Genomic DNA, 14134 nt, shown 5'->3' on the forward strand with positions numbered 1-14134 from the left:
CAGTACGACCCCTGCACCAGTCCTCAGAGTTGTATCACTATCTCAGGACACCTCATCTCTTTTCTTAAGAGTTGCTGCTTGCTACTGGCTGGACGCTAAGTACTCACTGTCACCAGCGAAGTACAGAGCGCAGTTACCACTAGTCTTTTTGATTCTTAACAATATACTGACCTACCTAGATAACATTTCTTGCTGCGTCCTAAAGCCTGAAAGACTTCAAAGGTCTGCAGTGCCCCAAAGCCTCTCCAAATCCCTTGTGAAATTCATAACTTTAGGTTCTGTCTCTAACCCTCACATCACAAGCAACCAAGGGTCACCCATCCTGTCCGTTCCCCCAGCCTCTCTCAACTGTTTTCTACCCCTCCCTACAAACCCAGCTCCTTTCTTCAGACACAAAAGTGAAATGTCGACATATGTCAAGCTCTAGGAGGTCATCAGCCCACAAGATCCACAGATAGTCAGGATGGGCTAGAAATAAGATGTAAAATGGGGATTAAAACCTTTTTCCCAGAGTTTGCTTAACATCTCTTTCTGGGAAAAGCTAGGAAGATGAAGCTAATCAGAGCTCACCAGCTGTTCTTTACACATCATGAAAAGAACTCATCTTTCTCCTTTTGAAATTGTCTTGGCTTTCCATATTCCTGTTCATGGAACAGCATTCCCATTCATTATTTCTCTCTCTCTCCCCACCCCTGCCCCCGCCCCCCACAGGCACATGAACACACACACATACACCTCTGCTTAGTCAACAACTTCTGTTGATTTACCTCCTAAATATCTTTCAAATCCACCACTTTGTCTCTACCCAACCAATGTTGCCCTGGACCTGGCCATTCTTCTTTTTCAACTTTTTTGCAACAGTTTTTTAAACTGCTCTCCTTGCCTCTAGTTTAGCTATAGCTAACATGATCTTTGCAAAACAATATGTGGCATCCCCAATTTTTCAATCCTTCAATTAATATTGTTAAAGAACTTATTAGATGCAAAATCTTGCCTTTAGAAGTCAATTCAAATGCTTTATCAGAATATAGGAGACCTGGCCCCAGTTTCCCAGTTGAATTTTTCAGCATTGCTCAGCGATAAACTTGCTTTCTCACCAAGCTAACATACATGGTCAGATTCTCTCTGAGCTTCTTCCCAGGATACCCAATGTCCTTACTTTATATGCAAATATATTTTTTCTTTAAGTCGACACATCTTTTCTTACATGAGAGTTAATTTATATAACTAAATATTTGTAGTCAAGCTTTTTAAACAAATATTAAAGAAATGTCAGCAACTACATTTAATTATGGTTGTATTGCTCTGTTGTTAATGGATGCACTTCATTTTTGGACATTTTAAAAGCTAACTAGCATGCACTGCAATGTCTCAAAGGAATCCTGAACTTTTGACTGTATTTTACTGTTGAGCAAGACTCTCTTGCAGCTGGGTTATTTCTTCCCTTGACTAATTGTGCAAGCTATTTAACTATGACATGTGGTTTGCCTCACAGTGCATTTTAATATTAAATAATTTAAAACAAGAGTTTTTTTCATTACCAACAAAACAAGCATTTTTAACATAAAGAGGTACTCTTCAATCAATCAAATTTGCAACTTTTAAAAATTTGTCCATTGTTCTCTTCTTATTAGCATAACCATAGCAAGGGTTTACCTTGTGCTTGGAAAATTCATCAAGGACTCATAATTCAAGTTTCACTGGCTGCTTTTTCTCTTCTTCCCAGACCCGGTCAGATGAAAACCGATCACCACTTACCGGACAGAACCAATGGATTATTGGTGATTTGTTCTCTGTCTTGCAGACTTGGCCAGTGAAGTGCTAATGCCTAGTATGTGAATAAGGCTGAGGGGTTCAGGATGGAGCCAGAGCAGAGTAGGACAAGATCTGCCCTCCACTTTTCTAGGTCTCAATTTTCTGAAAGATACCTTCCATTAGCTTGCAAAGAGCATCAAATTCACAGGCAGACTAAACTAGGTCTGTGTTCTTGTCACCTCACTAAATCTCAGTTTAGGAGTCATTTCCTTGATGGTAACTTCCCTAGTATTGCCTCTCTGAATGTTATAGTTATTTGTGGCAATCCTCTTGGAAACATAATGCTACTCTCATTGAGTGTCTGATTGTCTCTCTCCCTCACTAAACTATTAACTTCCTGAAGACACGGACTAATACTATTCCTTGTTCTCTAGGAAAATGGGTCCACAATAACTGTTTACTGAATGCATCAATGAATGAATGTTCATTGGATTAGGTGTTCACAAATAGCTCTAATTTCCTAAATTACGTTTTATTTCTTGTGGATTTTCCTCCAGGTGCAAACTAAAGAAGATGATTTGGAAACAGATTTCTACGATGATTTAATTGCCCTTGAAGATAATAAACATCAAGAAGCCTTAGGTTCTGGCCAAGCTACGGACTCTTTTCATGTACCGATTTTCTATTCCTCAAAGAGAAGTCGAAGCAGCTCCCATGCTTCTGCCTTCAAACAAGCCATTCAAGCCTCCCACAAAACGGTAATAAAAGTGGTTCTTGATCTTTTTAATTTTTCCTGAAAAATAACACCGATTCCAGCAATCATGCAAGGAGAAGGAGATCATTTTAATATCAAATAGTAGGATTTCTAACATAGATTTAAGTAGACTTACTTTGTTGTTGTTATAGCCCACTTCAAAAGTTATAGAGATAATAATGCCTTTTTTGCAAGCATTTGGCTGTGCTTGTGGTTGTGTTCTTGCTATTTTAACTTTTGTCTTATTATTTTAAGCGCATTTCTTATAAACCACATGTAACAGAATATTGTTTTTTTTTAACATAATCTGACAGTCTAGGGTCTTTGTTGGAGAAATTCAGCCAACTTCTATTTAGTATCTTTCCTGAAATATTTAATCATGCTCCTTTCCTCTTTAATGTATCTCACTCATTTAACTTTGTTGCTAGTTTCTTGTTTCTTTACTTTTCTTTGTCACATTTATTCTTACTTTTTTTGGTCATTTTGGAAGTTCTACTAAACTTTTAAATTCTGCTGGTACTTACCTTTCTCTGGTTAATGCACATAATTAAACCAATGTCTTTCTTTTATTCCATAAAGTAATATATAGCCTTCACCAAAGGATTAATCATTTTTCTACTCCCCGCATTCCATTTCCACAATCTCCTAGCAAACATATTTGCTTCTTTCTTTCCCCACCACTACCACCACAAGCCTCCAAAGCCTTCAGTTTTATTGAGATAGAATCTTTGTATTCCAAGCTATTCCTAGGGATTGTTTTGTATTCTTTTTTATATTATATATGTTCATTAGTCATTTATTCTGGATCCCATCTTCCCTATTAACAATTCCTCACATAATACTGATAAATTCCAGTTCAGAATATGTATTTTGTATTTGTGTATTTCTTTGTATGTGTGTATGTGTATATATATTACATAGGTCTATATCCCATATACATGCTCATCACCACTTCTTCTTTCATCTTCCCTTTCTTGAGATCCTGTTCTTATTCAATTGCCATATTTCCAGTGTTTTCTTTAGGTAGGATACATGCAAAGTATATTCCCTAAATCGTTATATATATACAAATGTCTATCTTTTCATTGAACAATAAAGATGCAAAACATCTTGACTGGATAAAGGAATCTTGGAACACAGTCTTCTTTTCTTGAAAGCTGGTGGATGTGATTCTACTATTCTAATTTCTATTGTCACATAGGAAAAATTACATGTAAGCTGATCTTCTTTCCTTTGTTCTCTCTCTGGAAATTTGAAATTTTTAGTACTCTAAGCATTGGACTTTATCTGCTAATCTTGCCAGGAACTAATGGAATATTTCAATACATAAAACTGCATTTTCATTGGTTAATCTTTCCTCATATCTTCCTTTTTCCTTTGTTTGCTTGTAAAATCTTCTAGATATGTATTCCAACTCTTAAATGATTTAGGGGATAGATTTCTATTCAGCATTTTTAGACATTTACAAGTGTCTTTTAAAATAGTATCTATTTCTCATTACAACCACCACTCTAAGTAGGATTTGTTCTTTCCAAAGAGACACATGGGAAGATTGGGTCCTGAATCCTAGAACTTGATGGCAGATGTGAGAAGAATAGACCAAAGTACCAGTGTCAGAACCAAAGGCACCAGCACTGGAGGGCACCATTTTATTACTCTTTATGTTTCTACCATAGTGTCCCTCATATTTTTTTATTAATTCATTCATATACTTATGTAAATATGAGTACTTATAATACTTTACAGATAAATTTTCCAAGCATTTCATTTGTCTTCAAAAGAACCCTAAGAGGTAATGTTGTTGCTCACTCAGTCATGTCCAGCTCTTTGCGACCCCATGGACTGCAGCATGCCAGGCTTCCCTGTCTATCACCATCTACTGGAGCTTGCTGAAGGTCATGTCCATTGAGTCGGTGATGCCATCTGACCATCTCATCCTCTATCGTCCCCTTCTCCTCTTGCCTTCAATCTTTCCCAGCATCAGGGTCTTTTCCAATGAGTCGGCATTAGGTGGCCAAAGTATTGGAGTTTCAGCATCTGTCCTTCCAGTGAATATTCAGGGTTGATTTCTTTTAGGATTGACTGGTTTGATCTCCTTGCTGTCCAAGGGACTCTCAAGAGTCTTCTCCAACACCACAGTTCAAAAGTATCAATTCTTTGGCACTCAGCCTTCTTTACTATTTAACAGGTAATGGTAGATATTTTTAACATCATTTTGCAGATAAGTAGATTGAAGTCCATATATTTATTTTTAATTCAACTGACATCCATCACAGACCTACCCTGCATCAGGCACTATACTCAAGTACAAGAAGCTAAGTGACTCTCATGATCGTAAAATGAGGAAATGCCAGAACTGGGAATTGAAATCACTTTTCTAATTTTTGCCCACTATTCACATCTACCACATTCTATTTCAAGCTTCTTGCTTATTTTCATCAAACTCTGAAAAGAGTATAGCTCTAGTGATATGAGCATGTAAAAAAGGAACAAAACAGATTCCTTTTATAACACAGATTGTTAGCCTACTTTAAAAATTTTTTCATTGATTTATTTTTGACTGTGCTGGGTCTTCGTTGCGACCCAGGCTTTCCTCTAATAGTAGCAAGTGGGGGCTACTCTCTAGTCACAGGGTGCAGGCTTATCATTATAGTGGCTTCTCTTGTTGAGGAGCACGGACTTGGGCACACGGGCTTAGTTGCTTCATAGCATGTGGGATCTTCCCAGATCAGGGATCAAACCCATTTCTCCTGCACTGGCAGGCAGATTCTTTACCACTGAGCCACCAGGGGAGCCCCTGTTAGTTCACTTCTGAGTGGATTATGGGTTATATCATGGATTATATCATGCCCCTCACACTTAACCAAATTATTAAGACAAGTTAGTGTCAGAATTACCAGGAAGTAAAAATACATCTCCCCAGGTCCTTCTTTTAATTTACTGATTCAGACTATCTGGGATTGGGTGTATGATTCTGGCTTTTTTTTTTTTAAGTCCTCCAGCTTGTGACTGAAGTGACTTAGCAGCAGCAACAGCAGCAGCTTGCTCTAATATCATATCCAGGATTGGAAATGACTGCCCAAAAATATAGTCAAAGATGAGGAGAGAAATGGAGGTGTTGAAATATATATGTGCGTGTGTGTGTATGTGTTGTAGTCCCTCAGTTATGTCCAGCTCTTTGTGATCCCATGAACTGTCGCCCACCAGGCTCCTCTGTTCATGGAATTTGCCAGGCAAGAATACTGGAGTGGATATCCATTCCTTTCGCCAAGAAATCTTCCCAACCCAGGGATTGAACTCAGGTCTCCTGCATTGCAGGCAGGCTTCTTTTATTGAATGAACCACACGTGTGTGTGTGTGTGTGTGTGTGTGTGTGTGTATCTACACAGACACATACATACACCAGCTTCCCTGGTGGCTCAGAGGGTAAAGCATCTGCCCGCAATTTGGGAGACCTGGATTCGATCCCTGGATTGGGAGGATACCCTGGAGAAGGAAAAGGCAACCCACTCCAGTACTCTTGCCTGGAAAATCCCATGGACCGAGAAGCCTGGTAGCCTACAGTCCATAGGGTTGCAAAGAGTCAGACAAGACTGAGTGACTTCACTTTCGCTTTCAATATTAAGATTTGCTTCTCAGAATTGGTTTCTAAATGTCTCAAACATGCTAGATAATACTTACAAAACTCTTATCTGTAGGTAAACAGCTTTTATTTGATCCTTTAATATCTGCCTCAAAGTGGAAACATTTCAGACTATTCACAGTATCAGATTCAAACATATGAAATTGCTGATATTCAACCATTTTTGACTTACAAGATTGGCAACTTTGTATGGTTCAACCCAACATCTTTGATTAGATCTGAACGGAATCAGGATATCTCAGGTTAAATAGAAAATGCTTCTGCAAACCTCTCTTAATCTTCAAATACTGAAAACAAGGTCCCACAAGCTTGAAAATCATTTCAAGCCCTTCAGTGGCGCTCAATGCTTTATTTTGTCAAGCACAGATCTCACTAAACATTGGTTGGTCAGACAGTCTGTTTCAAAGTCAAAATACTATTCAGTGAGTTTTTGGAATTGCTTAACAAAACGGAACCAACAAAAAGAAGGTTAAAATAATGCAAGATCTAACAAAATGTTGAAATAGACCATACATAGTTAATAACTTGCTGTCAGGTAATTTTTTAGTCCAAAATAGCCAGTTCTAGCCATCAGAAACTAGCAAATGGAGCACCAGGGAGATGTTTGTGCTAAGCCGAGTTACCAAAATTTCACTTCTATTTCCCACAATTTCGTTTTTAAAGTGACCTGAAAATTCTGAACAGCCTATTTCAATGCGCATAACTAAACAGACATTTCAGATATTCAGGGAGTAAGAGTGCTTCTTCCTAAGAGCACAATGTCCCTCTACCTTTCCAAGGCCACACCTCCATGACAAAATTCAAGTATTAAACCTACAGTTAATGGACACTTAAAATGTAAGCTCCACAAAGCCATGCATTCTTTCTGCCTTGCTCACATTTGTGTCCACTGCCTCTGAGATAGCTGAGAGAAACATGTGTTGAAGGGAAGAAGGGAGCAAGGAGAAAGGGAGAGGAGGAGGGAGGAAGAGCAAGAGGGAAACAGAGAGGGAGGGGAACGAATGCTGTCTCTTCCTCAGGCTTTGTAGTGTTTTTTTTCTTTTTCCCCTTCTGTGTTGATTGTCATTTTGTGCCATAATTATAGCACATGGGAAGATAACTGTTTAATAATTTGCAGCCATAATAATGACAGGTTTAACAATTTAACTAATACAGATTTTTGGCTAAAATATGCCCCTCTCTTTTTATTACTTAAACATTACAATTTGCTAAAACTAAGAAATCAGTTACAATATCTAAAAATTTTTAAAACAACAGTATATGTGGATATACTCATAAAACTCAGTGTCTATGGAAAAGGACAACTTAATGGAATGAAATTTGGGGCAGCTACCAACCACATAATCCTAAATTTACCTGAGATAACAAGAGATGATTAAAGAAAAAAAGAACCTCCAAACAGATAGTTCTGTTTGTGGATGGAGGACAGAGGATACAAACAATTTTGCTTAATTTTACCGCCTAAGTAATTTTGAGTCATAGCATCTTGGAGTTGAAAGGAGTGTGAAGTGTCACGGATGAAGGCTGTGCACAGGTGACTTTTCCAGGACAACTGAGGCCCAGAGAATTGATATGCTTTCCCCAGCTGGTGGACAAAGCTACGACTTGAATCTCATTGTGTAACTTCCAGCTAAAAATGTATACAGTATTTTTTCAAATATTTGCATTAGCAAGACTTTCTAAATAAAAATGCAGTAGGGATGCACCCATGATTGACCATCAAGAAAGCAAGATTGACTTTTTGATCCTTGATTTCTTTTTGGCAGACAGCATATTCCTCCGTCACACAATTTACATGATTGAGGTCATCTTATCTGTTTAGCGTTTTGAATATCTAAGGAAACTGAACTGAAGGAAGAGGTACTGGAAAAATAAGATGAAAATTATCATTTTGTATGTGGGAACATTCAATGGACAGTTAACAATTATAATACTATGGGTACAATGAAGCTGACGATAAACATTTAATGTTTGATACCTCAAGCTTTCATTACCTTTAATCATTTTTTTTTCCACTTCTTTCTTCTCTTCCATTTAGGCTTCCAGTTTTATTAGGATCCATAAAGTCATAAAAGTCTTAAACTTCACAATGAAAACTAAAGATCTGCAGCTTTCTGATGTCTTCTTGAAAGCACTTAACCATCTGCCTCTAGAATACAACTCTGCTTTATACAGCCGGATCTTTGATGAGTTCGGGACTCACTATTTCACCTCTGGCTCCCTGGGAGGAGTGTATGATGTCCTTTATCAGTTTAGCAAGGAGGAACTAAAGAACTCAGGTTCGATTTCTTCAACACTTATTTTTATCTGATAAGATACTGTGAATTGCATTTTTCTCTTACTCTATCCTTTCAGTTCTTTATTGACTTTATTTCAACCATGCTTTATTTCCAAAATGATATGAAGAACAACCAAAATGTACATACTCAAGAAAATAAAAATAGAAAATTCAGGTCAAAAGAAGAAGGAGAAATAAATAGGCTTAACCTCTTTGGGCATCAGATTTGTCTCAGAATTTCCTGACATTTAAGAACATCATAAACTGCCTAGCAGTGGTAAACTAAAGAGAGATACACGCTATCACCTAGGAAAACAAAATTTGTCTTGGAACTAAACTCCAAAAAATAATTTACTTATAGAATTTTTATAGAAGATAATTTTATAAAATTGTAATTACAACACATACACTGACAGGTTTCTTTTTTTTTTTTTTTTTTTTTTTTGCCACATGGCTTGTGGGATTTCAGTTCCCCCAACAGAGACTGAACCTGGCACCCTAGGCAATGAAAGCACTGAGTCCTAAAGACTGAACCTAGTCTTTTTCTTTTAATGATTGTAACTAAAAGCCAAGGGCAAAAGATGAAAAGCAATTAATAATTTGACAAGGGACTAAGTTAATATGAACCAGACATGCCCCTACTGGTGGCGAAACTTGAAATCAGATGGGAGGCACTTTTCTTTGAGGAAAAGTTGCAATTTTATATCTGGGGATATAATCTGTGATATTTTCTGCTTACATATAAAATAATAATATAAATCTTGGTTTAAAAAATAACTTTTGATTTCTTAACTATTATCTTGCTGCTGCTGCTGCTAAGTTGCTTCTGTCGTGTCCGACTCTGTGTGACCCCATAGATGGCAGCCCACCAGTCTCCCCCGTCCCTGGGATTCTCCAGGAAAGAACACTGGAGTGGGTTGCCATTTCCTTCTCCAACGCATGAAAGCGAAAAGGGAAACTGAAGTTGCTCAGTCACCAATATTCATTTCTATTAGAGCTTAAGTACCTTTTTATAAATTCGTTTTCAGGCTTCAGTGTGAAATGACACAGCATTCTTGTGATGCTTCTATCTTGAAAACATGATTAGTAACTGTGTAATAACCAGAAGCCAAGTGTCCAATTCTCCTAAATAAATCAGAATTCTTGATCATTTGACTCTTCTACAAAAGAAATCAGGAATTTATTTTTAAAAGACACCAAGCCAACCCTGGGGTCAGTAGAATTTCAATTCCTCTATTCTTATATCTCATTATGGCAAATAGTTACATTTAATGTGGGTTCCCTAAGTCTTTCCTACTTTAAATGAGCAGATATCCATCATGATCTGCTTTTAAAGAGAAGAGGTGGGATATATGTCTTTGAAAAGGATTTTCAGTAAGAAGGTCTTCAAAATTTTTTGCCTGACAGAGTTAACTGAAATCCCAGAGATTTACACTGTGATGGGCTTTCCACATCGCCTCTTACATTTCATTACAGTTATCCTTTCCACTGGAGTAATATTTGCTCCCTGAATTTGATGTCTTTGCCATTGAGAACAGCACCAACATTAAAGCTGAGCAAAAATGATTGGGGGAAGTCTCTGGCCCTTGTCTTGGTTTCATCTCACTCTAGGGATGAAATTATTCTGGTCACTGCTGCTGTAGCCCAGAGAATAATTTCTCATTCGATAAGCTATACTCATGCATTTACAGCAAAGCTGCTAAAGGCTTAGAGTTCAGGTCCGTTAAAGAACTATGTGAATCTTTACTCAAACATCCAGGATTTTAATAGTTGAAGCCCCATAACTAAAATGAAGAGTGATGAGCTGTATTTTCTTCCTGAAATATTCTCACTTTCCATCTCTTTCTCTTTTAATAAAGGTAGAGACTTTAGACACACAGATATACATAATAAGAGAAAGAAAGGGAGTCTGAGGTGTCATATAAAACTGGAAACATATAACCATGCACACCTATGTACACATACAAACACTACACATTATACATAATATATATGTATATAAGACATATTCTCATGTTTTATATGTAATATGTAATCTTATAGTCATGAAATATGTGCATATATATATATATACTTCTCTGAGTCACAATAATAATATTGGAACTCAGTTTTAACTGTGGTTTAAGATGAAACACACTAAGAAAAAAATCTCATTAAAATGGAATTCTCCGGTGGATGTGCTTGTCTGTTTTTGCCCACTCTCTAGATGAATCCATATTTCAGCCTCCTCCCTTTTCCCCTTTTTAGTTCTTTTCCCCTTACTTCACCACAGTGTAGAGCTAGAGTTTAGGCTTAGTTTTATTTGCTTTATTCAATAAGAATTATATCCCTTGTCATTAATTTTTTAAAAAAATGACTCGAATACCTCAGAGTACTTTCTCTAGTGCAAGAAGAATAAAACAAAATTAAATTGCTTTTTATTTGCATCTCTTGATGTATTCCTCTATTCTGCAGTGTTCCACAGTCAATTTAAAAGCTTGAATAAAAAGTTGACCTTGCTCCAGTGTGCAAGGTAAAAAGAACTTCAGGGACACAGAGAAAACAGTAAACAATTAGAATATCATGTTATACAACATGCTGATTTTAAATTTCTTTTGCTGGGAAGTCATGTTCTGCTCTGATTGAAGAAGAAAAACTATTCACCCCACTGTTTATCAGTATGACATTTTTGATTGACACTGTTGATCTTTGCCCAGTCAGAGTAGCTGAGGACATTTCCGGAATACTCATTCCTGTGCCACATCAAACTCAGGTTTGAGACTGCAAGTGCTTCAGCATCAAGCGACTCCTTTGTCCGTGTGGATAGGGTCAGACGTAAGCTACAGCGCGTCTTGTGGGGAAGAAAAGGCCAGTACAGAAATTCACTGATAACGCGTTGATATTTTCAACACTGTGTGAGCAATACCGCGGCTCATAAGAGAGATTCATCATTCAAATCTTGAAGGATTCCCCTGTAACCATCAGAAACTGAAAGGAATGAGGTTTATAGTTCATTAATTATGCTATAGTTAATGAATTGGTCACATGCAATTGAATTTTCACTTATAAGTCATAGAAGCTAGGGACTTGCCCAGCAGTCCAGTGGTTAAGACTCTGCCTGCCAATGCAGAGGATATAAGTTTGATCTCTGGTCAGGGAGCTAAGACTCTACATGCCTCAAGGCCAGAACACCAAAGCAAAACAAAAAACCCAGAAGCAACATTGCAACAAATTCAATAAAGTCTTTAAAAATGGCCCACTTCAAAAAATCATTTAAAATAAATCATAGAAATCTAATGAAAGAATAAGAAAGGGTTCAGTTCAGTTCAGTTCAGTCACTCAGTTGTGTCCAACTCTTTGTGACCCCAGAATCGTAGCACGCCAGGCCTCCCTGTCCATCACCAACTCCCGGAGTTCACTCAAACTCATGTCCATTGAGTCGGTGATGCCATCCAGCCATCTCATCCTCTGTCATCCCCTTCTCCTCCTGCCCCCAATCCCTCCCAGCATCAGGGTCTTTTCCAATGAGTCAACTCTTTGCATGAGGTGGCCAAAGTTCAGCTTTAGCATCATTCCCTCCAAAGAAATCCCAGGGTTGATCTCCTTCAGAATGGACTGGCTGGATCTCCTTGCAGTCCAAGGGACCCTCGAGAGTCTTCTCCAACACCACAGCTCAAAAGCATCAATTCTTCAGTGCTCAGCTTTCTTCACAGTCCAACTCTCACATCCATACATGACCACAGGAAAAACCATAGCCTTGACTAGATGAAAGGGTTAGGGGACCATTAAATTCCTCACACTGCCTGAACATTTGACTGACCCATTTATAAGAACAATGCCACCGGAAGAAAAATGAGTCATATTTATTCAGCCTAATCAAAACAGCCATCTTTTCTGTTAGAAATTAAAATGCCAGGTACACACGAGGGCCTCAAACCAAGACTTTTTTTTACTCCCAATCTTTGATTCATCTCTTTCAATGTGTCAAACTATTGAAAAAACTACAAAGTAGGAAACCTCATCTGCATCTATTCAGCTTCATTCCTTGATAAGCTGAACACTCGGGTTTATATTGCAGCATCACACACTCACATGGTGCCTCTGGCTCTGATAACACTCTTCCCTGGCTCTTGTAACCTGCAACCCTAAGAATCAGTATTTGATAAACTACTTTGCTTTAAAGTGCTTAATAGTTCACATAACAGCTCTATCTCTTATGTGCTTGTATTTTGCAAGGCAATTTTAAACTAAACAGCAAAAAAATTGGATTCTAATTTTGGTGTTTTGCGTACCAGGTCAGGTGACTGAGGAAGCTGTTTAAAAAGAATAAAGGAAACACTTCTCAAACTACCCTAGAGAGACAGTACCAAGTCAGCCTCCAAACAGCCATACCTGTTTCCCTGTCTCTGTCCCACTCAATCCCTGACATCCCCCACCAATTTTAAAATTCTTAAGGATAATGGACTAGCATTAGGGTGGGAAAGACTGATTCAGATACCAAAATCTTCAAAAATGAGGAAGTTTGGCAAAAGATCAGAACAATGAGGACCAAAGGTATTAGAACTGGATACTCTGAGTCTTAGAGCATAAGGATTTTTACAAGACTTGTACAACTGTGGTGTGTCTTCCTGTGCAAGCAGTCCTGGAAAACTAGGAAGGTATCAAGCCCAGCTCCCATTCCTAAAGAGACTGGGAACCAGGCAGCATCAACCTCCCTTGAAGGCAACAGGGAAAATGTATCAAGTATGGGCTTGAATTAAGATGAGAAAGAGTGAACAGTCCCGAAGGACACTGAAGAGTTCATGAGTCAGGAAGTCAGTTTCTGAGACAAACGAAAGGGTTTTGGAGATAGAGGTTGAGTGAACGGCCAAGTCAGGGAGAGGAAGCTTAGATGAGTAGGGGAATGAGTGTTCAGGGAAGAAGTGACCAGCGAGATTTACATTTGCAGTGGTGAACAAGGGAAGAAATGAAACGGACTCAGTCCTCACAGAATCAGCTGTGGCCCCCAAAGAACGGTGCCCCCTGATGATGGGGCACCAAACAGAGCAAGTGTTCTTCTCTTGACTTGCTGTACAGGGGCAGTGGCCAATAGCATGGGCAAGCTTAGAGGTTTACTGTGTGCAGGCAACATGGAGAAGCCAACATGACCCCCACAGGGAAGATGGCAGGGACTCATAAATACCTTTACTCTTCAGGATGTCCCATGGCCTGTGAAGAACCACCTTTGTAGTAAAAGCCATTCATCATTCAAGCTCACGGGAAGGAGAGGAGCTGGATGCCGGTACAGAGTACCTGTAGCTTCCTGAGTGCTCAGAGTCTCATGCTCTTCTCTGAATTCTCCAGGGTGCGTTCTCAGGGGTTTTTTCTTGTACTTTATTTCCCAGGTTTAACAAACGAAGAAGCCAAAAATTGTATCCGGATTGAAACAAAGAAACGCTTCCTTTTTGTTAAAAAAACAAAAGTGGAACACCGGTGCACCACTAACAAACTGTCAGAGAAATACGAAGGTAACAGTACTCTCTTAGCAGCTTACCTAGCGGGTTCTGACTGGCAATAACTTAAGTACCATATTGCACTTGACTGTGACTGCACTATTTTCCTATTTCAGTAGTTTCATTTATCTGCCTCAGAGTCCTATGTGTGGTATGGAGGAAGAAAATCAAATATTGGTACTACTCAAAACAGGACATGGTTAGGATTTTCTTTATCTCCTATTTAGGTTGTC

General features: G+C 38.4%; 1 protein-coding gene across 1 annotated transcript in view; it reads left to right on the plus strand.

Moving 5' to 3' along the window:
• Window positions 1–14134, plus strand: part of C6 (complement C6) — a 73078-nt gene that overhangs the window by 25220 nt on the left and 33724 nt on the right. Inside the window, exons 7-9 of the mRNA XM_068990434.1 lie at window positions 2313–2513; window positions 8191–8431; window positions 13794–13916. Of these exons, the coding sequence (XP_068846535.1) occupies window positions 2313–2513; window positions 8191–8431; window positions 13794–13916 (565 nt within the window). The remainder of the gene's footprint in view (window positions 1–2312; window positions 2514–8190; window positions 8432–13793; window positions 13917–14134) is intronic.

The sequence above is a fragment of the Capricornis sumatraensis genome, chromosome 18, assembly GCF_032405125.1.
Source record: "Capricornis sumatraensis isolate serow.1 chromosome 18, serow.2, whole genome shotgun sequence".
NCBI classification, from domain to species: domain Eukaryota; kingdom Metazoa; phylum Chordata; class Mammalia; order Artiodactyla; family Bovidae; genus Capricornis; species Capricornis sumatraensis.